General features: G+C 52.2%; 10 protein-coding genes across 10 annotated transcripts; 5 read left to right on the forward strand and 5 right to left on the reverse strand.

The window, feature by feature from the left end:
* Positions 1-436: 436 nt before the first annotated feature.
* Positions 437-2,135, reverse strand: CDEST_02007 (uncharacterized protein). The gene is made up of 2 exons (XM_062918166.1): positions 1,623-2,135; positions 437-1,571 (listed from the first exon to the last, which is right to left on the reverse strand). The coding sequence occupies exon 2, from the start codon at positions 1,501-1,503 to the stop codon at positions 442-444; it is 1,062 nt and encodes a 353-aa protein (XP_062774217.1). The 5' UTR covers positions 1,504-1,571; positions 1,623-2,135; the 3' UTR covers positions 437-441.
* Positions 2,136-3,521: 1,386 nt separating this feature from the next.
* On the forward strand, positions 3,522-6,134 carry CDEST_02008 (Putative F-box domain-containing protein). Its single transcript, XM_062918167.1, has 2 exons — positions 3,522-4,156; positions 4,210-6,134. Exons 1-2 carry the CDS (start codon positions 4,019-4,021, stop codon positions 6,031-6,033), a joined length of 1,962 nt encoding a protein of 653 aa, XP_062774218.1. The 5' UTR covers positions 3,522-4,018; the 3' UTR covers positions 6,034-6,134.
* A 1,366-nt stretch (positions 6,135-7,500) lies between these two features.
* Positions 7,501-8,118, forward strand: CDEST_02009 (Putative calcium/proton exchanger, sodium/calcium exchanger membrane region; the record flags this gene model as incomplete). The annotated part of the gene is made up of 2 exons (XM_062918168.1): positions 7,501-7,519; positions 7,584-8,118. 2 exons carry the CDS (start codon positions 7,501-7,503, stop codon positions 8,003-8,005), a joined length of 441 nt encoding a protein of 146 aa, XP_062774219.1. The 3' UTR covers positions 8,006-8,118.
* Positions 8,119-8,196: 78 nt separating this feature from the next.
* CDEST_02010 (uncharacterized protein) lies at positions 8,197-8,896 on the forward strand (the record flags this gene model as incomplete). Its single annotated transcript, XM_062918169.1, has 2 exons — positions 8,197-8,294; positions 8,364-8,896. The coding sequence occupies 2 exons, from the start codon at positions 8,197-8,199 to the stop codon at positions 8,833-8,835; spliced, it is 570 nt and encodes a 189-aa protein (XP_062774220.1). The 3' UTR covers positions 8,836-8,896.
* A 698-nt stretch (positions 8,897-9,594) lies between these two features.
* On the reverse strand, positions 9,595-11,113 carry CDEST_02011 (uncharacterized protein; the record flags this gene model as incomplete). The annotated part of the gene is made up of 3 exons (XM_062918170.1): positions 9,595-10,257; positions 10,307-10,815; positions 10,862-11,113. The coding sequence occupies 3 exons, from the start codon at positions 11,111-11,113 to the stop codon at positions 9,648-9,650; spliced, it is 1,371 nt and encodes a 456-aa protein (XP_062774221.1). The 3' UTR covers positions 9,595-9,647.
* Positions 11,114-12,416: 1,303 nt separating this feature from the next.
* CDEST_02012 (Putative calcineurin-like phosphoesterase domain, ApaH type, metallo-dependent phosphatase) lies at positions 12,417-14,465 on the forward strand. The gene is made up of 2 exons (XM_062918171.1): positions 12,417-13,452; positions 13,622-14,465. The coding sequence occupies exons 1-2, from the start codon at positions 12,552-12,554 to the stop codon at positions 14,377-14,379; spliced, it is 1,659 nt and encodes a 552-aa protein (XP_062774222.1). The 5' UTR covers positions 12,417-12,551; the 3' UTR covers positions 14,380-14,465.
* A 14-nt stretch (positions 14,466-14,479) lies between these two features.
* On the reverse strand, positions 14,480-16,972 carry CDEST_02013 (Putative tetratricopeptide-like helical domain superfamily). Its single transcript, XM_062918172.1, has 3 exons — positions 16,856-16,972; positions 16,282-16,803; positions 14,480-16,232 (listed from the first exon to the last, which is right to left on the reverse strand). Exons 1-3 carry the CDS (start codon positions 16,879-16,881, stop codon positions 14,495-14,497), a joined length of 2,286 nt encoding a protein of 761 aa, XP_062774223.1. The 5' UTR covers positions 16,882-16,972; the 3' UTR covers positions 14,480-14,494.
* Positions 16,973-20,215: 3,243 nt separating this feature from the next.
* CDEST_02014 (Putative tyrosine-protein kinase, active) lies at positions 20,216-21,022 on the forward strand (the record flags this gene model as incomplete). The annotated part of the gene is made up of 1 exon (XM_062918173.1): positions 20,216-21,022. The coding sequence occupies one exon, from the start codon at positions 20,216-20,218 to the stop codon at positions 21,020-21,022; it is 807 nt and encodes a 268-aa protein (XP_062774224.1).
* A 733-nt stretch (positions 21,023-21,755) lies between these two features.
* On the reverse strand, positions 21,756-22,637 carry CDEST_02015 (Putative F-box domain-containing protein). Its single transcript, XM_062918174.1, has 2 exons — positions 22,478-22,637; positions 21,756-22,425 (listed from the first exon to the last, which is right to left on the reverse strand). Exons 1-2 carry the CDS (start codon positions 22,562-22,564, stop codon positions 21,943-21,945), a joined length of 570 nt encoding a protein of 189 aa, XP_062774225.1. The 5' UTR covers positions 22,565-22,637; the 3' UTR covers positions 21,756-21,942.
* A 2,242-nt stretch (positions 22,638-24,879) lies between these two features.
* CDEST_02016 (Putative geminivirus AL1 replication-associated protein, central) lies at positions 24,880-25,407 on the reverse strand (the record flags this gene model as incomplete). The annotated part of the gene is made up of 1 exon (XM_062918175.1): positions 24,880-25,407. One exon carries the CDS (start codon positions 25,405-25,407, stop codon positions 24,880-24,882), a length of 528 nt encoding a protein of 175 aa, XP_062774226.1.
* Positions 25,408-25,613: the final 206 nt, after the last annotated feature.

Below are 25,613 nucleotides of genomic sequence, written 5' to 3' on the forward strand. Positions count from 1 at the left end.
AATGAACAACTTAGCGGGCGGAAGCTGGGCCTAGCAATGCAATCACTATTGAAACCTCAAACTACTGCTGTGAAAAAGTACCGATACAACATAAGCATTTTCAAATAGTTTCCTTGGATCCGCGAAGTGTCATGGCGACTTGGGTAGTATATCTAAAGAACAGCAGGCTGAGAACGTATCCTCGCGAGGATTACATTACTAAGTCTGCCTTTTCTAATTCACAACAAATGACTGTGTTTGCAGTCCCATATCCATGTCGGTCGGCTTACTGTTTTGCTGGACAGTGACCATCAAACTGACGCCTCAAGCTCTACGGTCACTCATCTGACTCTGACTTTCGTCACAAGACAGTAACCAGCTCGTGGTGCCACCATTCCGGCATAGATCCGTTGAGATGGCATACCTGCCTGTCTGCAGTTACACTAGTAATACAGGGGTCAGTTACTTGAGTGTCCATTGATAAGCTTGTTGAATTCCATATATACACTGCCAAATAGGCGTCTGATGTTGATTGGGACCCAGTTCCAGAAGGGGAACGTCCTCTAAAGGAACAAGCTCTGTGCCTTCCCGTTCCACCGATCTGAACGCACTCTTCCCAAGACAGAATCCGCACTCTACAAACGACTCGTTAGGCGCCACCCAATGTATACGCCGACACTTGCACACCCACCACTTCTGATTGGTCATTGACTCAACCAGGGCATTGTCTGGATATAAGCCGTCCCTGACGCCGCATTCAATGCAGTACCTCCGGAGAAGATATTGTCCTTCTTGGAATGCCGGAAGATCATTCTTTCCTTCGTGCATGGTGAGACGTCCGCAGGGAGACACGACGACGTGGGGAGGCATGGCTTCGAACGCTGCCTCGGGCTGGAGCGTGTAGCAGCGGTAGCATCCGTATTGACTCATCGGAGGTTTTTGGCCCTCGCCCGTGTTCGTATTGTCCTGCATGGTATCTTTTTCTTGCTTGTCATCCGCCATCGCTTTTTGATTCGACTTCTGGTCAAGATATTTTTCGGCTAGAAGGAGGAACGTAGTCTTGCAGGTGTTATTGGCGTATAGCGGATAGTAACGAAGGTCACTCCAGCACCCCCTTCCGTCCAGCCCGTCGTCTCTAATCTCTGCAATAATGGCGTATCGTTTACCTGGATCCATTGCCCAAAAGAAGTGCGAGAAGTCACAATATTCCCGAGCCAGAGTTGAGACACCGACATGTCGCACAGTCGAGAGTTCTTGGGCGGGAAGGACTGGGACGGCCGAACTGGAGGAATCGTGACGTCCCAGAGGAGTAGAAGCACTGTCGGGCTTTGATGAGGGGTTCGAGCTTTTGCAACGCTTTGCAGGTTTGGCTGAAGTGGCCGGAGAGGAGGCCGCACGACGCTTGGTAGTAGCGAGCAAGGTTGAGGCGGTTGAAGTATCTGGAGGAGCAGAGGCAAAAGCAGCAGTTGGGGAAATTTTGCAAGTCCTTGGCATCCGGACCAATGGTTCGAATGTGACGGCCATTGTGTACTTGATGTCGTTGTTGGATGGCTATCGTGAAGCTGTCCAGTTGCCGGGAGATGTAGGACATTCTAACAAGTGTCAATCAAGAATTCAAGCAGATACACAGAAACCAGGCTCACAGTCGGTATGAACTTTTTGCATGGTGATACGTCGAGGCGTGGTATTGGATAGATGGAAATGTAACGCAAAGAAGGAGTGAGATCAGAGGAGACAGTTTGACCACTGATCTGTGGACTCTTGTACGGTGGCAAACCAGATGCTTTAACGCCTTGATGAAAGACGAGCGGGCTACTGTTATCTAAGAGAGGGTGAATAGGAGCAGGGACAATAAGACCACATACAGCAATGGCAATAGGCTTGACAAGGGAAAGCAGTCTTGTTAGTGCGACTGATGTAACTGAGCGCTTTCAACCTGCCTCTTTGGATCGCCAGGAGCGGACAATGAACGTCAATGGGGTCTTGTTCATCTCCTGCACCCCTCTTGTGTGCTTCTGCGGACGATATGATTGGGTAACAAGCCATTGTTGTCGCCTTCCTGCCCCAGGTATCATGGGGTCATGTGGAGGAGAGCGAACGCAAACACTGAACACTGGGGCCTCTCCCGTAGATTGCGTAGACGTGGATCCTGTTGGCCCTTGCAAGGTATATTGACCGGACTTTTGAAGGGCTCGCAGACACTCGTGGCTCACCGGCCGGACAGGTGCCCTTGGAGTTGGAGATCAAAGGGGCGCCGTGAAGGCCGGATGTAGCCCTGGATGAATTATCGACTCAAGGAACCTTAGCCCCCTCATTCAATCTGAGGTTGCTAGCGGTACTCGCTACGCGGTGCAGTAAGCGGTAGGTTCTCAGGAAAAGATATCGTGACCGAGTTTCCTGTACGGATGCCAGGAGACACAGCACGCAGGCAGAAGCTGGACCTGCGGTTAGCAGCATCCCATTGCCCGGGAAAAGGCGCCTCGATCGATGAATCCCAACGGGGGCCGCTACAGTAAGAATCGAGGGAGGTGCACCCAGGACATGGCAAGACTACAACCTTGCTGTGGTGTGTTGCCATGCCGATTGGGGAATGACAGTGAAGGTCGGACGGTCTGCAGCGGGCGGCACCTCCGAGTAGACACTGCTGAGTCCTCGACGTCTATGCGGCTGCGATGGGCCTTGGGGCTGCGCCAGCCTCCCGAAAAAGAGGCCTGCATAGCGCCGCGGGCTCTTGCTTGCTGGTCCGGCGGGTGATACATGTCCCGGCAGGCACGGCGAAGTAGCTCTTGCGTTTTCGCATAATGTCTCGTTCAACCTTGAGATCGCCCCAGTCTGCGGCTCACTACCTTGCGTCCCTGCCTATGGCGCCTGGCTGCAATCCCTGCCGTGTACTTCTCAGTAACCACGAGTGCGCTCTCGTTCACACCCACCCCTGTCTATCGGACTTCTGCACCCCTGTAGTATTGGTCGGGACCAGAGGATCCTTGTGCCGCGTGGGCCGCATTGCGTTCATCGCAGGGGAGCCAGGTTCCACAGGGGCGTGTGTCTCACAAATGGCCCACCCATCCTGGACGCAAAAAAGCGAGGAGCTGCAGCCGATGTCATCAGATGCCATCAACCCTGGTTGAAGCACTCTTTAGGACAGGCCACAAGAGTACCGCTACTTTCGGAACGGTGGGTCGGCATCTTATTCCGTTGTGCACTGACACTGCGTTCCATGCCAAGCGCTGTTGGCGGCGAGGGTTCCCAGCAAGAGGCGTAGGCCCGCGTGAGCCGGCTCCTCGACTGCGCCAGGTTGGGCCCAGAAGAGTCCAGTCAACCAAAGCGGCCCAGGGCCGTTTGGTCAAGCAGGGAAGGCGATGTGGGAGACCAACGCTGGCCGTCAGCGCTGTGACCGGCGGATGCTTGGGGTAAGGTCGCCCAACACCTTCACATCACGCTGGCAACACGGGATGGCCTGGACTTCAATTACAGGCTGGACGGCTGCACGTCTGAGGCCACGTCAATAATGTGGTGTTGGTGTGGCACCCCCACTGAGAAACGCTCTAGTCACGACGCCCTTATCCTCCCAATGTGACTGCTGCTCTCTGCTACGAGGTGGTAGGCAGGAAAACGCAGGCTTCATAGCGTCTGTGCATCGGCCGGGGAGTCGCGCGCTGCATGGCGTCGCGTTCATGCAAGGTGGGAGAGACAGAAGACTCCACGGCTTTGAGGAACCCGTCGGAATGGAGGCTATCGTGCGCCCTCTTGGTACACCCAATTGGCTCCGCACTCCAAGGCCGACGATTGGCTCATTCAACTGGTTCTTCTGCGTCTGCCAAGAATGAGGCTCTGCAAAGACATGCTTCCTTAAAGGGAAGCAGCAATTGTTCAGCTTGACGAGCATGCCTTTCAACGGTGATTCCAGTCGCTTGGTTTTTCTCGGATACAGCCCTAACATACCTGGCACAGTCGCCCTCCCCTTTATCGTATCTATACTGAATCTGTCGTTGAAGCAACACTCACCTTATGAAACAGCATTCGTCTCTGTTTGTCCAAAATGCAACGGCTTCCCATCGAGATCTTGACCTACGTAACAAACTCGCTGGGATTACACGACTTGTTTAATCTCAGCCTAGTTTGTCGCCAGTTCAGATACCTCGTGACCAACGAAGACATTTGTCGGGCCGCGCTTGAGGTAGGACCTCATCCGGTCAGACGGTTCTTTGCTATCCTGACTGAGTGGCTTAGACAAATGCCCCATACTCTGCCGATGTCGAAAAGGCCCGCTCCTCTAAGCTATACGCCCATTGCTTGCGGCGACTGGTCAAAATCTGGAATGCTGTCGCCACCGCCATGCCATACTCCGCCGCCGTCGTCGTTGCTGACGCGGATGACTTCATCTACAGCAACGGCATGCTTTGCTACACTCAAAACAATGGCACTCTTCGCCTCCTTCATTTACATGGATCTGCGGACTCGGAGATTGTTATCGACATCTATCCGCTACTGTTGTCTATCCCAGGACTAGCCATCGAGGGTACCGAATTCAAGTTTCGACTAGTGCACTTCGCGTGCGGGATTATAAGCTGTCTTTACAGCCCACCAAAGAAAAGAGCTCGAAGCCGTCTTATTATTATAGACGTTCAGCAGAGGAGGCTTCTGACATCTCATCGTCTCGAATCAACATCCAATTTGTTCGTGCGTAACAACAGGGAATATCTCTACTATGGCACCCACTCGGTGACTAGAGATAACGACTACAAAAGATGGGGTTTGTGGCGATTCGACATCTGCAAGGAACAATGGGCTGCAGACCACTTGGTTCTCGAGGACCTAGTCGGATCTGACATCGACTCTACCGTTTGCTTTGAAATCATCGACAATCACTTTTACGGACTCTCAAGTCTAGAAACGTTTGACATCTACGAAGCTGGAACGACCTCACACTATTACGGATTTCGTTTACCGGTGGGAAGTGTGGAGGCCAAGGACATGCAGCTAACATCGAATGATGCCATGTGGCGCCGGGAACAGGAGGAGGGGCCCATCGATGACAGATGGAGCACTTTAAAACTTGAAAAGGATCAAGTCACTGGGAATATCATGGTTTCCGAATGCCGGAGAGAATGGGTTGCCGACGACAATTCAAGTTTGAGGACATCGTATCGGACAGAGCTCGTCTTTCCCAATCAACGCAACCGTCCAAACGATTCTGACTCCGGCTCCGACTCTGAAAGCGATGCCGAAAGCAACGAGATTTCATCCACCCATTCATGCTCATCCAGTACAACAGCCCCAGCCAATCAACAGCGCAAGCCTTCAATGTTTCACAGAGGTGACGATAGCTCAACGACGCCAGCAATAACTTTTAGTCAATGCTTCTTACGTTCTTATAATCATTACTGCGAAACGTTCATCGACTTGTTCAACGACCCTGTGGCTTATGACTCTAATATGCGAAGCCTACAGCTACGTTCAATATCTCGTTTCAGCCATGCCAGAAACAACCACGGTCTGCAGCGTTCACCTGCGGACGGCTCGGGAGAAGGGGATCCCCAGCCCTTTACGCCGAACAGGATATCATGGTGGCCACCAAAGAACGACACAAGCCAGAAGAACTCGTTGCTCGCAGAGTTGGACAAAACTCTCAACCCCAAAGGCCATGATATTACCACCCCTATCAAAGGGTTCATGGACGACCGCTCTATGATCTATGCCGTCGAGCCACGGAAATCCCAGAGTACGCGGCAGCTGGTCTTCATCTCGTTCGATCCTGCCATTAGGCTTCCAAACCTCAAGAACTGGCCCGGTGGCCCATCAATGCCAGCGCGGACCCAGACGAATACACTGGGGAACAATGCGACAAGTACCTCTCCCTATCCCACACCGCAGTCGCTGCCGGCCTCGGCGCCTGCCTCGGGGAACACCTGTTGCAGCGAGGGATCATATCCTGGCCCAAGGCATCCGTCACCCGGACAGTCAGACCTCCGCTGCCCAACTTGGATAAGGATAACTCCGGCTGCGTACACTCTCAGAAAGCCTTTCGGCTTCGACTTTGCAAACTACCAGTAGAATTTTTCATGCTAAGAGCCTGAGCAATATCATTACGTTATCCGATATTCATCAGTGTCATTTACGTCTACGCTGAGTCAGAGGGGCGACGCGGGCAAAATGAAGAGGCGATCAACCAAAGAGCCTTTCCCGTTTTCTTTCTCTCTATGCGCAAATCGTCTTGATAGCCTTGCTCAGAACATCGTTGTTTCAATCTGAATATCCGGAGTCCCTTAACTTTCCTGTTTTTCTATTCTTGTCACACCCTTTTCTTCGTACTGCTCAATGAAGCTTGTGGCTTCAACCATGTTAGACCGTTTTATTCACAGCTCGATACGCCTAAGTTTGACCCTTGTCCCCTACTGTCCAACCTGTTGGTTTCGAGCCCATTATCAAATAGAACCCCAGACGGCCCAGCCGGTTCGCTATAACCCTGATGTTGCTCCTCTAATGCTATCATGCTATTTTTACGCTCCTTATTTCGATCACCCGACAAAACCTGGTGCAACCTCCCAGAGCAACGTGCGCGACTGGCAGCATGTAATCAAGTCTGAAGGTCGTCAAGATTTAGAACAAGGGTGAGGGGGTGGAGAGCCTGATAGAGTGCGTGCTCGAAAAGTAGTGAAGGCAGGTTTGCCGGTTGATGACTGTGACAAATGGCTCAGAGGAACTGTTCCGGTCAGAATGAGCGCTCACTCGGATCCACTCGAAGTGCTCACCCCATATACCATCCGGATTACCAGGTAATCAGGTGGAAGCAAGACTTCACCCAGGAGCGATAAGGCTTGTGCATTATACAGTAGACGCACCCAAGGACCCAGTAATCAACTTTGTAATTATCCCACGAACACTCAGCACCATTCAATGGTGACAAACACCCAGCACCTTGAGGAGCATGCGAGTGATCACCGTATCCTCTGAACACTTGATCTATCAGCACGACTTTCGCTCATTGTACCTATACTATAGCGCTTTCAGCACCTACAGTACCTGCAGCACAGATATGCAGTACTTGATTGCAGTCGTACGTTAATTGCAGGGATCGCACTGTGACTACAGATACTCTGCATACCATCCACCAGAGAACGCCAGGGACCCTAGGGAGCGCTTGGCGCCAACACGCCAAACTCCGTCGCTCGACAGGCGCTGGCTGGACAGCTGGCGTGCATCGGACGAATGCCCAGGAATGGTTGAGAGTCACCTCCAACTGAAGTCTGTACACGCCAGGTTACGCTGGAGCTGAAGCCGTGCATCATGCAGCAGGGTCTTGCCTAGAACCAAGACGACGAATGGTTCCTCACAACAGCCCTATTCGCACTGGCCAAGGCACACTTCCGCGCAGGGCCTCGCGCGCTCTCGTCCAACTAACACGGTTGAGATTGGGACATATTGACATCTTGACGCCCTTGCCTCGAACTCGTCGCAAACTTCTTTCACCCACGGTAACAACTCCTTGGTGCCAAAACACGACGTCAACACGACGCCACCATGCCTGTCAATCATAGCAGTACGTTGCAAGCTGAACGCCGTCCATGGCTGCGCCGGGTTGCTAACACGCCGTATCGTCACAGAGTACGTCAACATATTGCTTGTTATGGTCCCTATAGGCGTCATCGCGGGGGCGTGCAACTGGAGCCCATCCGCCGTCTTCGCCGTCAACTTTTTCGCTATTATCCCGCTCGCCGCTGTCTTGTCGTTTGCGACCGGACAGATTGCAAGAAAGCTGGGTGAGACCAATGGAAAATTGCTGAATGCCACCTTCGGCAATGCCGTCGGGCTCATTGTGAGCATTGTTGCCTTGAAAGAAAACCATATCGAGTTGGTGCAGTCCATTATGCTTGGCTCAATCCTCTCCAAACTGCTTCTTGTGATGGGCATGTGCTTCTTCTTTGGCGGCATTGTCAACATGCGCGACGGAGTCACATCCCAGGGCTGGAGTACTTCGCCTACGCCTCTGACATTATGGGCAACCACATGGCCGGATGGACTATGAAGCACGCGCAGACCTTCATCTTTGCCGGTCTGTACTACGGCCAGCTGGGTCGGGTTCTGGAGAGTGACGCCATGTTCTTTAACGCCGCCCGAGCACTGAACATGATTATGCGCCGGTAAGTAATGCAAGACTGGTGAAGGTGGATTGGGGTTAGGAGTCACTGGCTGACGAAAGCTTAACTATACAGCGACATGAGCCGCTTCTTCAAGATGGGAGTGTATAACCCTCCGGAAAAGAAGCGAGACAACCTTATTCTCCTCGCGTTCTGGAGCTGCCTGCAGTTGGAAAAGTAAGTGGAAACTAGCCTAGCCTGCCGTCAACCCCCTAAACCCGTACTGACTTGACTTTTACTTCGCAGCGATATCATTGCGGGGCTTGAACTCCCACGGTCAAGGTGTCAGGACTATGAAGAACAGATGCCCTGGCCCAACATGGCCCTCATGGACCCCGACTTTTCGGTCAGTGTCCGCGACTCTTACATCGGACAGCTGTACCTGCGCAAGACGCTCAACACCATCCACACGTTGCTGTACGATCCCAAAGAACAACACGTATCAGTGTACGATAAGATGAGAAAGGTCCAGGCCCTGGAGCAACAACTGCGAAGCATGACGTGGGTTTCCAATGACTTTAGGTTCAAAGAGGAAGACCCCCCCGCGACCGACCTGCTTGACGCGAGACTGCGCGCCAAGTACTGGGGCGCCCGGGTCATCATCTACCGGCCCTTCATTAGGTTCATCCTGGAGGTCTCGGAGAGGCCGAATCAACGGGCGAACGACTCAGGCATTCTGAAAGAAAACATCGACGCTACCGGCGTCTTTATTTTGTAGCTCTTCCGTTCCAACATAATTTTGCTCTATCGGACAGCAAGTGGCGGGTATCGATCGACCTGGTCAAAACTGAGGCATACGTTCCTTGCATTGATGACAGTACAAGAGATCTCGATTTCACATTGACACAGACCTCATGCCAACCTTTTGGACTGACGGGCGAGATGGAATGTGTAGGCAGCTGAACCGATGGGCTACGCCTCAAGGCGTAGCGAAGCGAGGAGCAACGGCAACAAGGCAAGGCAAAACAGAGCAAGCAAAATATTGCACAGATAGGTGCAAGTGCCCTTCCATGTAACTGCAGTCAATACTAGGGCTTTGTGCTTTTGCAGGAGAGCAGCCTACCGGAGACAAATGAGTTGTTCATCGCGGGCCGATCCGGTCTCACGATTCCGCCAAGCAAGCATTTGATGCGCCTTTCCCAAGGCAGAGACCTGTGTGATTCTTGCCTTTTGTTGACGTCTGCTGATAACCCCAACTTCGGCCTTATAGAGGCACCATTCGATGCAAAAGAAGAGAAACCGAGAATTCATTCTTCACAGCGAAGGCTAAGCAGCACCTCACTGTCGAATATCCACTCATGTCCGACGGAGTCATCGTCTTGCAGGCATCAACAGGCACCATGATCGTCCAACGGCAGGAAGGGCAACAGAGGAAGCTGCAGTTAGTCGACTCGAAGTCACCCACGGATCGCCAAGACAATATGCAATAACGAGCCCCAGTGCCTATGGACTACTTTCACTGTATGTTACTCCAGAGGCGGTAAATTGACGTAATGACATGCAAAGAACCCATGACGTTGCGGGCCACCTTCACACCTCCGTGCAGGCGCACCGAGGCATGTTCGCGGCCAACAATGGTCTGTATTCCTGGACGGCGGCAATTAAGCCCGGACGTTGCGAACATCTGCCTATCGTCTCGAAACTCCATCGTAACTTCTCAGTGACCCATGTTCCCACCTCCCTGTAACTCAACGTAGTCCGACTATTATGACAGTACCCGTGCGCGACGGGGAGTAATGGGCCGGCCCTGAAACTCTTCTGAGCTGTATCATATAGCCTCCCAATGCAACAAGTGTCCACGGCAGTACGACACACACAAGATCGATTGCTCCCGGCCCTCAGCCTGTCTATGACAGCCGCCACATTGCTCTGGTTTGGAAGCTTGTTCTTGAACAAGACTTGGACGATGTTCCGCGCTCGTTGGTAGCTCTGTACAAATTTCAACATCACCGTTTCGAGGGCTGCGACCTGGTGGACACATCGTGTCATCAGAGTGGGGTCGAGCCCAGGGCTGAAGAACGCGAAGAGGAAGAGACAGCCGTTGCGGGTCACACTCCAAGAGAGGAGCCTGATGAGTAAGCAAGAGAGCGACCGCAAGTATCTTCCCTGGTACTCTTCCGCCTCGGGCTCCTTTTCCGAGCTGATACGCGTGAGCGAGGGTGTCAAAGCAACCACTGTGGACGTCTTACAGCGCGTCATCCCTGTCCAATTTCTCGTCCTGTACCGTCTTTGCTGCGCGGAGGAAGACCGAATACCAGATCACAGGGGCAAGAATACAGACGAACATCGATACCATCGTTTTCGGGAGGATCAGAACCAACGTGACGGCGACCGACGGAAGTTTGATGGTGCACACCCGGACGACGGTGGTGAACGAATCGGCCTTCATAATCAGGCGTCTGGATTTGGTATCATCTTCGCCAGATAGGACATCGAAGGCAACGTTGTCGAAGAGCGGTTGGAGGAACAAAACTAACGATTCTTGAAGGTCGTCGATACACAGTAGTACTATCGTCTTGAACGCAACGGAGCTTATTTGTTTCTCAAAGAGCTGATCGGACCATGTAGATGCAACGTACGGCAGCCAATTTAGGCTGATAAGAAGCAGAAGACGAGGATGTATACCAAAAACATCCAAGTTGATTGCCGAGCGTTGGGTTCTGGCTGTGTCATTTTGTCGTCGTTGTCGGTTTCGGAGCTGTTCTTAGGCAGTCGAGTGGTTCACAGTTCCTCTTATGAAGAACAACAAATGCAGGCTTGGATACGTTTGCTTGTGCCCCTCCTGTGCGGTAAAGCATGGTAAAGGTGACGGTTTTATGGACCGCCGGGCCTAGGCCTTGTGCGCTTGGCAGAACATGCATGATACGAGCGGCAATGGGAATGCTCTGGCAGTGGGAGGGCTTTGCCTCCATGCCGCTGCGACTGTCGTTGGCGACGAGAGGGATACAGTGGTGGAAGGCATATGCACGAGGCCGGAAAGCAGAAGGCGTTGCCATTCTCCTCGAAGTCGCTGCTTCAAGATGGACAAGAACGGGAACGTGCCGCCCTCAGGTCGAATGGCGTTATGGACGCGACGGGACTTTTTCTTCCATACTACGTATAGTCTTACTACATGCAGATAAGGCCATGCTTCTTGGAGTCTACCCCTGTAAGTCAGATTGAGGAATGCACCGGCATGTTGACACGCACCGGCGCAGGCGCAGGCAAGAACGGTCTCCACTTCCCTGCAAATGGTTTGGCTGGGGTCCTGAGAAAGCAGACAAGCCTGCGCAGGTGAGTACGGTCCTCCAAAGTTAGTCTGGTGCTAATGCATTCCCACCTCGCCGACTTTTGTGCTGCGGGGTAGGCGTAACAAGCATCCATCCGGGACGTGCAGGAACCAATGTAGTGCTCCTGATGCGACCACGAACTGCTGGTCCTCAATGGCGTAACTGTACCACAGATACCCTGTCTCTAAGGCTGATCATTGTGGGTGTACAGTGTGAAAAGCCACTATGTGTGCAGAGTACAGGTACACACTCTGTGGCGATCATGCGGAGGGTGTGCCTGTACAGGTGTTCGTATGACACCCCACCATCAAGCAACAAGGTCCACAGTACAGGCATGGAACGATGTGCCGCGTATACTTACAAGAGCAAGAGAAGGGCAACAAGTTTCACCCAGCGTACTCTGTACACGCACTGACAAGCAACGACAAGGCGCGGCATGCGCTTGAGATGAACTAGCACACCCCTTCACTCCAGCTAACACCCCAGTCGATAATCCTGCCACTTGAGATAATGTTAGGCAACCTCTGTCAAACACTAGTCTTTATCTAACATTGATTCTTGTGCTCACCCATTCTCCCCTGTTCATCCAACAATGCCCCCGGAGCCTACGCACGAAATCTTGCGCAACTGACATTGCTCCCCACACACCCTTACAACAGCTGGTTCTCACCAAACACGCGGGTCGTGGGAAACGCCGAAAGTCGTCAATTGGCAGACGCCCTCTCTTCGGTATGCCAGGGCACCGATGACAGCAATCCTAGCGTCCGACTGCAAGACCTGCAATCACTTGTGTCGGACAGTAGCTCTTTCCAGCAATTTCTTGCAGCTCTAGGGGGATGGGAGTTGCCAGATCGAGGTGACAGAGCAGAAGCAAAGCGGGCGGCAGCAAGAGGTTGCAGCCCCTTGAGGTGGTTAGTTGCTTTCTCTCGATTTCTTTCCACGAAAAAGTTACATAAGCAGCTTAGCGTCCGCAGCAGTAGGCAGGCGCAGCGTTTTGTTCCTCAACTCCAAAGCCCCCACCATCTCATCCATCATCCGCCTTACCCCGCCTTTGCAATTCCCGCTTTGGCGAAGAGTATACCGCTTCATTTCTTCACCGTTCGCCGTTTCACTGCCTCGTCCAGTTTCGTTTCCCTTCTCAACGCCCTCTCTTTCCCTGCTGTCGATGTCAGAATCCGACTCTTGTCCGCTCGAGTCCTGTCCCTCTCAGCAAAGGTGTCCCCAAACGGCGGTATCGTCTACTCCCCACGCTATGGCCGTTGTTCCTCGTCAAGTCGTCACGGATCTGGACGTACGCATCTCCCCGGAAGTTCCTTCCTCCACCTGCGAACCAGGCTCGCAAGTATGGCACCGCATAGAAAAAGAGCTCTACCTATACACATCTCAGGAGAGAGCATGGCTGTATGTACGGCTAGCGAATGAGGAAGAGCTTGCGGCTGAGGACCTGCTGGTTATGGATATCAGAGTCGGCGACCCGCCTCCCAGACCTAGCTCAGATGGTTCATGGGATTTCCGACCTGGCGGGATCTGGGTGCTAAGAAGCATGTTCTCTGGCATGATTGACAAGGCTGTGACAGCCGTGGACGTTCTCTTTGGTATGGATGCCGTTGACCCACGACCACAATGGACTCTCATGCCATCATCGCTCCAACTCAACGGTAAGCCAATGGGATCGGTTCCAAGACTCAGCGTACTCCACGGTAGGTCCAAGCCGAGACCAGAGGCTCGGGCGGCTTTAAGAGCGAGAGAGGATGGCAAATTCAGAATTGTTCAGATCTCTGACACGCACATGGTCACTGGTGTCGGGGTATGCAAAGATGCTATTGATGCCCATGGGAAAGATCTGCCAGAGAGCGAGGCTGACCCGCTTACGGTTGGCTTCATTGGAAGGATCCTGGATGTCGAGAAACCAGACCTTGTGGTTCTCACTGGAGATCAGTTACACCACGACATCCCGGACAGCAAGTCTGCCCTCTTCAAAGTGGTTGCTCCTATCATCGAGCGTTCAATCCCATTCGCAGCCGTCTTTGGCAATCATGATAGTGAGGGCACCTACGCATTATCACGTGAGTACCCTCTTTCATAAGGTAGCCAGTCTAAAGAACTAGCGATCGACAACACCCTCGCACTCTCGCCAACGGTGTAGGCTGCTTTGCTATCCAAGACAGCTGTGCATTCCCTGACATGCTGGGGCTTGGGAATGATAGCTGTTCGTTCTTGCTGACTAGATAACAGGCGCGGCACAGATGTCAATACTCCAGGATCTGCCTTTTAGCCTCTGCGAGCCAGGCCCAGAGCATGTCGACGGCATAGGCAACTTCTACCTGCAGGTCCTGGCTCCCGCGCCGTCACAGCTCCCGTTATCGACTCTATATTTCCTGGACTCGCACGGTAGAATACCGAGCGAGATACAAAATCCCGACTACGACCCTATCAAGCAAAGCCAAATTGACTGGTTCACGGACACTTCTCGCGCGCAACGACTTGCGCGTGAGAAGGACGATAGCGAAAGCAGCTGCTTTCATCTGTCTTTAGCCTTCCAACACATCCCTCTCCCCGAGTTCCGTGACCCCTATCTTAGTATACGCAACGGCCAGCAGGGGGAACCTCCTGAAACACCCAGTCTCAATTCCCATTTCTACGCCGCTTTGGTCGAAGGAGGCGTATCAGCATTGGGCTGCGGGCACGACCACGTAAATAATTTTTGCGCTCTTCTGCCACAACAAACGCCTCAGAAAGGCGGGAAACCCACTCAGTCTGGCCCCTGGCTGTGCTATGGAGGTGGTAGTGGGTTCGGGGGATATTGTTCGTATGGCGGAAAGCGATATCACCGAGGGGCGCGGGTGTGGGAACTCGTTCCGAGAGACGGGAGCTTGAAGACTTGGAGGCGGGTCGAACATGTCATGGTTAGAGTTGATGAGCTGGTGCTTGTGAAAGGTGGAGCGGTGGTCGATTCTGGGGAAGATGAAGACGGAAACGATGTAGTGAGTTGAACCCGATGAGGATGAGTCATACAGCACGCTGCAGACTCAGCCTTCAGCACACTCTCATTATTGAACCAATTCCTTCCGGCAGATATGATTCAAGTCTTTCGATATCGTCTCAAAGCTAGTCTTGTACCATATTAAGCTCCACATCAGTTTCATCCTTCCCGATTAACTCTGTTATTTCCCCCCGTAGTTTGTCGGCGTCCTCCTCCCGGCCCCAGTCTCGAAGCCAGCCCTCCAAAACATTCATGAATTCAGGGACCCAAGCATGTTGCATTCCCCACCGATCCACGATCATCTGTATTACCTCTTGCATGGTCTGTTCCGCTTCCGTAGTCTTCCCTTGGTCAAACTGACTGCGAGAAACGATTTTCAAAGATTCAATCCTCTCGACATGTCTCGAATTATACATCTCATATCCTTGAAGCAGCAGAAGGACTTCCATCGCCATCGCCTCCGCTTCGTCATGGCGTCCCTGTTTGTTGAAATTGTGGGCGAGGTTGAGCATCACTCGCGGAGTGGGAAGTCTAGGAATGCCTCCGAACCGAGCAAGAAGATCCCGAAGAAGCCGTTCTTCTTCATGATGATTTGGAACGACGCGCTTTATGTAGTCGAGACGAGCAGACACAGCGAGTCGATTACACTCTCCGAGTTCGCTATCAAAGATATCAGTAGTGCATTTCCAAACTTGCGCCAAGGCCTGTTCGAGAGAGTTCGAGTCCAGGTCGCCAAGGAGCTCATATATTTTACCACAAGGATGCCCCCTTCTGATGACTGTTGCGGACATTCTCTTGATGTAATTACAGAGGTAGGAAGTGACCATAGGGAGCCCGGTTTGTATGAGGTGGATGAACACTTCGAGAAAGCAGGCGAGGGTTCGAGGATGCTCGGCTCGAAGTATTTGTTTGACGAGGGCACAGGCTTTGGAAAGTGCGCGTCGAGACTCGGCGGACAACCCCTTTCCCATTAGCATGGCAGCAGTAAAGCAGTACGAGTCGAAATCGTTGCATAGGGCATTATCCAACTCGGCGCCATTTGGGGCGAGGAGGTTCCCATGGACATCGAAATTCACATGTCGACAGGAGTTTTCGAAATATGCCTTGATAGTATGGAACAGATTCTCAGAAACCAACAGAGCTTCAGGTGGAGACGGTGAATGCGGATTGGAGAAGAATCCCGGGCCGCCATGACCATTGAGCCGGAAAATGAATTCGTTGTCGGCGAACGGGGCCGCCGTAGCACATCGAGTGTTGACTAGGGAAGTACGGGTTCTCGGCTTGATGGGAGAACCTTCACTGCTGATTGTCCGTCGCTGCAAGAACATGCGTGTCGAGTTGACGAATGAATGTTCCGCTGATACAGTCCGGCTTCCTTTGAAGGTCCATGAAGAAAAGGACTGACACGGGTGTGTTGAAGCTTGCGTAAGAGTTTGTGACGCAACGGCTGGATGCCCGCTTTGGGGGTTGCCGCATTGACTATCGATTCCTATTGCATCGCCAGGAGATCTAAAGTCTGAGGCCCTAAACGTGGATGCAGGGTTGGGATAGTTCTGGCCTATGCTGTGGAGTGTGCAGTCTGGAAAATGGCCCAACTCGGCCGGACATAGACCACATCCAGAGCCGGGATAAAGAGATTGCTGAGGGCTGCGAAGGTTGACCGAGAAGTCTTGCAGCTTGTCGTATTGAGGGGCTTTCTTTTTCTGTTTCCTGAGGCCACTGTATCTATCGCGAATCCATTTTACCAAGGCTTGTTCGAGGTCTGCAAATCGATTTGAAAGCATTTCGATTTCTGGCGTACAGAGATCTCTGAGGAACTGACAGTGGGCGATATGCTTTTCATCTCGGGGGACCGTACGATACCTATACATATCGAATGAGCAGGATTCACCGAGGGAGTTGGTTAACCAACAAGAAATCTGGCCGCGATGACAGACAGCTCGCCACAATGGTACCAACGATGCATTTTCCGGCGATGATGTCTGTAGTTCCTCCAAATTTCATCCATTTATTAAAGTCAATCCCAGACAGCCCATGCTCGGGCTCGCATTTCCTCAGACATTCCATAAAGGCTGTCTTTCCTCGTTGTCCCCATGTCTGTCGACATCGATACAACTCCCCGGTTCTCAATCTGAGCGCAATCCTCCCAATTAAAACGGACCGCCTGTCGGAGCTAGTGTATCTTTCCACATTGATAGGCGCAGCTTTGAAGAAGTCCTGAGGCGACGTTGTCCAATCGTTCTCTTCACTCGTCACGATGGACATCAGGTCTTCTAGTTCGAAGCCGCTCTGAAAAACTGTGGAGCCGAGTTCACGGACGACCGAAGGCGGGTTCGGGGCGGACTGTCGAGGCAGAGAAAGATCGAGCATCGTCATCGGGCACGGCGCGCGATAAGGCTGTTGGAAGTCGTCCATTGGGCCAGGGGCCGGAGTGCTGCCTATGGTTAGCATGCTCGAACTGCTTGACAAGGGATAGCTTCCCGCACGTTGCAGCTGGACCTACACAGCCCATGTGTCGTCAGAGCAGGAGACCACATGAGGTCAATGTGCTGACGAGTTCCGCCCGTATCTGGCGTGTAGAAAGAGAGTTGGAAGGGTAGCCAGGAAGACGTTGCGGCCTCGTCAGGGGCCCCATTAGAAACAGCCAGATCACCGCTTACCACTTTGGGCGAACTCGCTAGCTCTTGTGGGTTGGCCCAAACAAGCTAGCCCGAAAGCCTTGGCCACCTGCGCATCTTCTCTCGTTAGCAACACACCACCCTGCTGTACAGATTGTAGTGCACGTACCTCGCGCCGCTTAGCGCCACCGCTCGCACACGCTAGCGAGTTCGGCAAAAAGGGTAAAGCGTCTTACTGCTGCCGTTATTCCGTCACTGCTACATGGACATCAGCGACATCCTTTTTGGTTGAGAGCACGCCATGCATGCGTAAGGGACATCAGCGACACTTACGCGAGCACAAATTCCGGAAATACTTTACCCTTCGCGAACCAACTTGGGGGTAGCCACAACCTCCGCGCATTCTGGCCCATGTGCGCCAACATATCCCGGATGCCTGCACCAACCTGCGTCAACATCAGGCCATGAGACATACCTATCTTTCCAGGCTGGTGGCCGGAAGCGATCTTCTTGGCCCCATGCAGTCCATCACATCTGTGATCGGTGAGAGTTCTTGCACTATCAGCGCAACAGGGGACATCGGGCTATATCTGGGGAACTCATCACTCGAAACCCCCGATGGCCATTTGTGAGGACGCTTTCCAGGGTGAGATACGTAAACACCCAATCCGACGTGGGTTCCGTGGTGAGCGTTACCTGGGGTGACTTATGGCCGCGATATCCAGCAAGGCTGTCCCTGCTGGCGGGGTGCTTCCCGATCTCCTGAACATCTCTTCCACCACCGTGCCCCTTTCATTTCCAACAATAGTTGCAGTAGTGGCATGAAACAAGAGCCCTCCCACCGGCAGAGCATTCCTATAGATTTTTGCATCATGCATGCTTTGCCAAAGCACAAGGTCCAGTCCCGGCGGTCCATGAGAGTGCAACGCTACCATGCTTTTCTACAGCAGGGACACAAGCAAAGGTATTCAAGCCTGCATAAGTAAGGCAGCACATTCAAGCTAGTAAGAAGTAAGAAGGCAAGGACATGTACCGAAAGTATCCAAGCTGATTGCCGAGTGTTAGCTTCTGTCTGCTCCACTTTGTCGTTGTTGCTGACTTTAGAGCTGCTCCTAGACAGCAGAGCGGTTTTTGAACCCTATTATGAAAAACAAGCTTGCCGATCAGATCGGGGGGGGGGGGGGGGGGGGGACTAAGCTCGGTCGCGTTCAAGCCGATACTCCTACAGCGTATCGACGAGCTCCAAGAATCCTTAGATCTGTTCCTCCAACCGCTCTTTGACATCCTCGCCTTCGATTTCCTATGCAACGAAGAGGATGCTAAGTTCAGACGCCTGATTACAAAGGCCGACGCTTTGATTACCATTGTCGTCAGGGTGTGAGCCATCAACTTTCCATCGGTAACCATCACATTGCCTATGATCCTCCCGAAAACGACGATATCGGCGTCCGCCTGTATTTTTGCGGCTGTGGCCTGGTCTTCGGTCTTCTCCTGCGCAGCAAAGGCGGGAAAAGCGGATAGGGACTATTCCCTGCAGGGTACCCCCGGTGGTAGCTTTGGCACCCTTGCTAACGCTCCACAGCTCGGAAAAGGAGTCAAATGCGGAATAGTTTCGACGCTCGATTTTGTTACCAATGTGATCAATCACAAATGGAATATGGACATTCAAAATGGTGTGAGGCATAAATGGCGCTTGATACCGGAGAGAGAGCACACCACCTAGATGTAGTGAGATGTACATGCATGGAAGAGACAAGTGACACCCGTCCAGAGAGGAGGAACTGCCTTTCTTAGAATCAAATGCATGCTTTTTAGCAAGCAGGCGAGTCGGACGTGCTCGTGCCTAAGCTGCCATTTCTCCTGTCACCAAGAGCTTTATCCCGTCTATTCGTGTTGTCGTCACCAGCTAGCTTGGGGGGCGTGTTCTGATAACAGCACAAGGCAGAGATCGGTATCGTTGGGCATTGGGAACAATGCTATAAAAGGTCCGGTCAACTACATGTTAGAGTTATGTTCACCAAAACAAATTCATCACTCGTCTCAGTCAGAACTCCAGCCAGAATGTGTCAACGACTCGTCTACAGCACCAAATACGTCAATTGCACCAACAATCCGAAGCACGTAATCTCGTCGTATTCATTTGTCTCTTGCCAGCAGAACTGTGGAATATACACAGATTCCCACATGGCACAGAGTACGAAAAAAGGTGGCATCTGCCCTAGATGCTAAGAGCGAATGGTAGGGTTACTTTTGTTTGACTCATTTTCGCGGCTAACTGGTTCTTTTCTCTAGGTTCCATACGTTGCTTTTGATGTGGAGGAGGTACTGCGTCGGTTGTGTTAAGGTTGAAACACAAGCCTCTGATCTCGTTGCTTTAAGTACGGATCCTCTCTATCCGGTGGCCGGGTAGATTATTCACTGTCATTACCTAATTAGCCACTATCGTTTCCTTATCACTGTCATTTCTACTACTGTCAATTGTTAACCACTGTCACTACCTAATCACTATTGTTGCCTTGGCTCCCAATAGGTTCACGGGTCCGTCCACTCACGGATCTCTCATTAGTCAGCAGCATCCACTGTATTTTGCTTCGTTTTGCGGATGGTCTTGCGTCACTTCCTGCTGCCGATCTTGAGGTTCGTGATTGTTTAGGGAATCGAGAACGTCTTGAGGCTTGCGATTGTCTTTAGTGTCGTGATTATGTTGAGAGGATCTGACTTCCCGGGGTTTGAGAAGCCAATTCTCGCTTCATTCTTCCTTGACTAATACCGAGAATTGGCAACCAGAACGGAATCGATTGCATGAGTAGGTGATTGTTGATCGGCCAGACCTTCCAATAGTCGACCTTCGTACAATGAACTTATAGCCTCTAATTTCTGCCCAAGTATGTATACTGATCAACAGTCCTTCCTGCGATGAGAAGCACGCTTGAGGGGGAAGGTCGTTAAAATGCATTGGTAGAAATATGAAGGTGATTGTGATCGATTGTTGGTTAGCGCTGAGAAGAAAATTACAGTGAATGTTGCTGACTAATGAAAGACATGTGAGTGTACGGACCCGTGAACCTATTGGGAGCCCGTTGCCTTCAGTCATGGATTAGTCATCATGATCGCAGTTTTAAAATTGACGTTGACCCCTCGCGTGTGACTTCAATCCTCTCTCTTAACTTATTCCACCCATCGGATTTCCTTCCACAGTCTCCAACGTTTTACAAATACTCCAAATTGATGATGGATGGTTGGATTGAGGTGAAGCCGTACCTACCGGCGGGTGTCAAGAGGATTATCGGTCGAGGAGCAACATTCTGGATTGGCGAGCTCAACGAAGCCACTGTGCTCAAGTACCCCAACGAAATCGGCCTTCTCGACCCAGATGAAGCAAGGAATAACCTGATAGTCGAGAGTAAGATGTTTGAGGAGATTGGGGAACACGACCACATCATCAAGTCACGAGGCCTTCGCGAGGATGGATTCCTCATACTCGAGCGGGCAACCAATGGCAATATCTTCGACTACATGGCCAACCATCCACACCTGCCAGAAATTTCTCGCCTACGATGGTGTGTCGAGACGTGCAAGGCGTTAGTCCACTGCCATAAGCACCACGTATTGCACTGCGACATCCGTCACCGCAACATTCTACTCGACGACAAACTCAGGGTCAAACTGGCCGACTTTCAAGGCCGTCTGATTACGACTGGAGGAGAGACCGTCCTCGACGGTGGATCTCAGGAGCAGGCTCAGTACTATTGCCCTCGAAACACCACGAATCATGCCGACGTTAAAACAGATCTTTTCGGGTTCGGCTCAACAATCTTCTTCCTTATGGTCGGGCACGAACCATTTCCTGATATCAGTGGGCAAAATGAAGGCGACGACGAGGAAGTTGAGCGCCGTTTCCGGTCCGGTGAATTCCCGGAAGAGATACATGTCTGTACTCAAGTAGTGGAGAAGTGCTGGAAGCTGAGTTACAACTCTGCCGAAGGGGTTTTACAGGATCTAGAAGCACTCATGATGGGCGCAATGCAGATTTGATCCTATGGGTTCCCTAACTTAACGCCTTCCCTAGGTGCCATTTTCACCGCGAAGCCTCGAAGGACTTACAAGCTATGTCAAGCATTAATTATGTCAAGCATTAACTACTTACTACTAACATGTCTGTTAGCCTGAATCGGTATAATCATAGATATCGTTGCTAGCGCTGATAAACATGTCTACAAATAGAAATCCGACAAAAGAACAAGAGAGAAATTCGCCGAGGAGTGCATTGTTTCTCTTTGCATTGTTCGTAAAGTGGCCAAAGGCCGGATATCCGAAGTCACCGACGTGAGCAGAGATATGGATTGACTTATTGTGGTTGATGAACTAGAAGTGAGGGACGTGCCGGGCAATGCCGACATGATCTATCCTAATCTAAACTATTCTACAGTTCACCGTCTTCACCTAACGTTCCTGTTCATTGTTCAATGACTGGGGCGGATTCCAGAGAAGAAATTGGTCGCCTCCATCCATTCGCATAGGAGGGAGGCTCCCTGTGCAGAGCCTAGCAGAAAATCAATGCTTGCTTTCGCCATACGTTGGCGGAGATGGCGTGGCGTGGCCTTCCAGCCACGCTTGCAGAAGTAAAAGTGTGCTGGGCTTTTGCGTCTTCCGCAGCTGCAGTTGAGCAGTGCGTCCTGATGAGCAAATCTTTCGTGATATGCTGCGAAGTCTCCATGGTGGAATCCTGCTGCATACAGCCTTCCCAGCAGGTGCCGAGGAAGGCAAAGCTCGGGGAAAGTCAGAAATGGACGTGTAATCAGCTTTAGTTGCCCTTCCGGCTTCGTCGCCGAGCGTAATTGAATCTTTTTTGTGCGTATGTGTGATGATTTTGTCGATTATATCTCCATCATTGTCAAACCGTTCAAAAAAATGCACATTCCGGTAATGGCTAAAACTTTCTGGCCTGAATCCTCCTAATTCACCAAATGCCCATACTTGTTCATACGTTCTTCACACCAGCAATCTGGACACTGGTACGAGGACGAATGCTTTTTGCTCCACGACTGAACAATCGAGTCGTAATCGACCAGAATCCCGCAAACCCACTCTTTCGGGTAACTCTTTTGCACGTCTTTCCAGTAGGGCTTCCGCTTGGGCCGATATCGATAGCAAACGCAACATGGCGCCCATGACGTCTTGGAGCGCCCCCGAGCGTCCGTTGGCCGTACAGTATGTAGAACTGCGAGCATTGCAGAGCAATCCAAACGATGAGAACGATGTTTGGGCGCAGAGGTGATCATTGTGACTGTCATCGTGGAGACAACAAGCAGCCGCTTGCACGTGAGTGCCAGGAATAATTGGCTAACCGGGTTAACGTGCATCAAGATTTGAAGAAGCAGCTCATTGGGCAACGCTAGGATTCCCGATGACTGAATCGGCTGTGGCTGTACAAGAAGCTGCTTTCCTTAGCACATTGTTTACCAACATTTGGATGCAGACATAGCCTACCTTTAATGGGATCTTGAACGTATCCCATTGAGCAGGAGCATGCTCGCTCTGGCAGTCGGCTAGGTGAGAAGGCCACTGTGCGTACATCAGGGATGTCGAATGATGTGGAGTAATTTCTATGTTGGGCTTGGACGATTATGCAGCTTAAACTTCCTATTTAAAACGCTGACCGAATGGTGGGAATGAGAAGTCATGATTAATAAATGACCATTTTGATACGGATTGTTTACTCCGGTAACCCTGGCAACTCGGTCGGTGCGGTCCAGGAACGAATCACCCGCCACATGCGGCGTGTGCCTAGCTCGCTTCCTACCCAATGTTTTCCAGGTGTGTTTACACTAATCCAAATAAATTGAATGCGCTCTCAATACACACGGTCGGCAGGCGCGCGCCTTGTTCGGCCACGAAGGATTACCCAATAATGCACGATGAATGTTCCACACGACCCAGGCAAATCGCCACTGCAGATGCATATGCAAGATGCCTCCAGTGAGCACACTGGATGCTGCTTGAAAAAGCAGTAGGCCGATGTGGCAGACCTTCTCGTGGTGTCCGGTGTCAGTGGGAGTGGTGGGTGTGGCGCGGTGTGTAGCGCGCGGTCGAAAAATCGCGGTTGGACGGTGCTGTGAAAATTTTCATCGGTACTCTCGAACCTACAAACGGACTACGCAATCAACGACCACCGCACCACCCACGCCATTTCCGAAGCCAACAAGCTACACGGGGGATACTGGCGTAAGAAAACCATCCGACTTGACATTGGCTGACGTCGATGAAGAGACAGGACAACCTCCGGCCCAGGCTCGGGAGGCGGACGAGTCGAGCATCATGAGGCATCGGCGCGTGTCCCGGCGAGGGCTCGGAACAAGCCTACGTGCTCTGGTCGAGCGTAATGGAAGTTGTTAAAACCGACGGGTTGACATGGTGTCAGCAGACTTGTTAAGCTTCGAGCACAGGAAAAGCGGCCGGACCGATCCCGAGGACACAGCGCACCGCGATCGAACATCATACAGCGGACATGGGTTGGGTTAGTGGACAGAGTGCAATTAGTCGTGCCGGCGTGATGGCTGCTCTGCGCCTCTGATCTGCAAGACATGGTCGGCTGCGAGTCGGAGACGAGTCGCGGTAACGGGAAGCTGGACCTGGGGTTGCGCCCGGGGTTTCCGGTGGGCCGTAGCGCCGTGGTCGTGACCAGAAGGCAGCGGGGGAGCTGCGTTCCCAGTTCGTACCTGGGCCGTCGCTTGGACGCGGTATCGCCGGTACATTTGATGGACTCCCAGTTCGTACCTGGGGCGTCTTAAGAACACGTGGTATCGCCGGCGCAGTAGCCCCTGCACTTGAGACCTGCGGAGATGGCACGGTGGCTCGAGAGGACGGAGGCGCATGTCGGTCGGCTCAGAGACGGGATTGCCGTTGCGGCCGGCTTAAGGTGCAAACCCGGATGACGCGACCGTATGGCCCGTACCGGATACGGGGCCGCACCGTCTCGGCTTTGTCTGGGGCCGAGACACTCCTGTGGGAAGGTCTCCATGCGGAGCAAACCGCCGTCGACTCGATATCGCCTTCCGCAGGCTACATGAAGTCTTCAATTGACGAAGCAGAGGTTCCATCCAGCCTCCCGAAGGAGGCGGGTTCTTTCCTGGTGAAGCGGTGCTCCCAGGCCCTATTTTACCACCCTCGACCGACTCCTCGACTTCGCTCTCTCAGCACAATCCCCCATACGAACGAAGAATTCCCCTCGAAGAGTCACAGCTGTGTCTTTATCTGTCGTAGAGCCTGGCAGACTAGGACGGAGAGGAATAAGCTGTACCTCCTCTTACCGGTCATCGGACAGCCGCCTAACACCAACGAGACACTACGACCACGAAGAGCGCTCCGAAGCGCTATACTTATTTTCGGAAGGAGGAGCTATACAAGGAAGCCGTTTAAGTTGCCGGTGAACCGTGGCCACTGACGGCAGGAGCTCGCGACACGGGGGACGGGTATGGTGAACTATCGCTAGGGTATGTCGCGGGAAACCTTTGGCTAGGTCTGGGCAAAGGCTCAATTAAGTGTTGGGTGAAGCTAACCTGGAGGCCCATCGTATAGTGGTCACGGGCAAAAGGCTTGAAATTCTGTGCCAACAGGCTTGACTTGTAGGATATCTTTGGTAGCCCTACACGCCGCATGCCCCTCGGGAGGCCAGCCACGGCGTTAAAATTTACACACACACACATTCCACCACTACAACTGGCGAGTTTCAAGATACACCTTTACCGCTGGGCTCTTTCTTGGATCGTTGTCTCTATTGCAGGTCCAGATGGTAGGTTTCCCCCACTACACAACTTTCTCTGCTCTGTACTTGCCCGTTGCAACAAAACTCATATGTCCTCCCAGAAACTCTTTCCACGACTCAAAATCCTTCACAACAATATCGTTTGAAACAAGATGCGTGCAATCCTCCGGTAAAGCGTCAAAGCATCAAAGCAGAACCTGTTTGACATCTCCGCAGGTCTACCAAACGACAGCGCCCACTGAGTCTTCCCGCACCTAGGGGGGCCTATTAAAATATGACTGACAGGCCTACCTTCGCGCGCACTTCCGGAAATCTCCTTCCGCCACTCCAGCAACTCCGAAGGCACCACCCAACCATTGGCGGTGAAGTTGGGCACGTGTTCCACTGTGGTTTTGCGCCTCTTGCTCTGAAGGAACTTCTCAAAGTTGCAGTAACACCGAATGTAATCACGCGGGAAATGCTTCTGGAGCAGCTTCCTAGCTACATCCTCTTCTGCTCCAATGGCCTGAGTCCAAATCTCATCTTCTCGCTTCCGCTTCGACGACACCGTGTCTTTCACATAGATGCGCTCGCCGAACAACCTCTCGTTCCCTTCCTTGCACACATACGCTTGCGTGCGCTCGAGGAAATGCGCTGGCATCTCACAACGCTTCATGATCTGAATGCGAATGGACGTAGTATCTACCTCATGCCCTCCATCGACAGGTATCTTCACTGCAAACTTTTCTGGAGCGTTTCTCCAGTGGACTCTCTCACTGAAAGCCATCATATCGTGGTAATGGGACGTACCATCCTGATGCAACTCCCATGCACCGTAAGCATACAACTGAATTGTACCGCCGCCCTGTCTCAAGGACGAAA

Source organism: Colletotrichum destructivum, chromosome 1, assembly GCF_034447905.1.
Source record: "Colletotrichum destructivum chromosome 1, complete sequence".
Taxonomy (NCBI): Eukaryota; Fungi; Ascomycota; class Sordariomycetes; order Glomerellales; family Glomerellaceae; genus Colletotrichum; species Colletotrichum destructivum.

Bases quoted from the DNA above. Each gene is read 5' to 3' on its own strand.
- CDEST_02007 (XM_062918166.1), bottom strand. From the start codon at position 1,503: ATGGCCGTCACATTCGAACCATTGGTCCGGATGCCAAGGACTTGCAAA.
- CDEST_02012 (XM_062918171.1), top strand. From the start codon at position 12,552: ATGTCAGAATCCGACTCTTGTCCGCTCGAGTCCTGTCCCTCTCAGCAA. The intron at 13,453-13,621 runs GTGAGTACCCTC...ACTAGATAACAG, and splicing joins GGGCACCTACGCATTATCAC to GCGCGGCACAGATGTCAATA.
- CDEST_02013 (XM_062918172.1), bottom strand. From the start codon at position 16,881: ATGGGCTGTGTAGGTCCAGCTGCAAC. The intron at 16,804-16,855 runs GTGCGGGAAGCT...AACCATAGGCAG, and splicing joins TGTGTAGGTCCAGCTGCAAC to CACTCCGGCCCCTGGCCCAA. The intron at 16,233-16,281 runs GTTGGTTAACCA...CGATATGTATAG, and splicing joins TCATCGCGGCCAGATTTCTT to GTATCGTACGGTCCCCCGAG.
- CDEST_02015 (XM_062918174.1), bottom strand. From the start codon at position 22,564: ATGTACGCACAGTGGCCTTCTCACCTAGCCGACTGCCAGAGCGAGCAT. The intron at 22,426-22,477 runs GTAGGCTATGTC...TAAGGAAAGCAG, and splicing joins CGTTCAAGATCCCATTAAAG to CTTCTTGTACAGCCACAGCC.
- CDEST_02008 (XM_062918167.1), top strand. From the start codon at position 4,019: ATGCAACGGCTTCCCATCGAGATCTTGACCTACGTAACAAACTCGCTG. The intron at 4,157-4,209 runs GTAGGACCTCAT...TGAGTGGCTTAG, and splicing joins TTTGTCGGGCCGCGCTTGAG to ACAAATGCCCCATACTCTGC.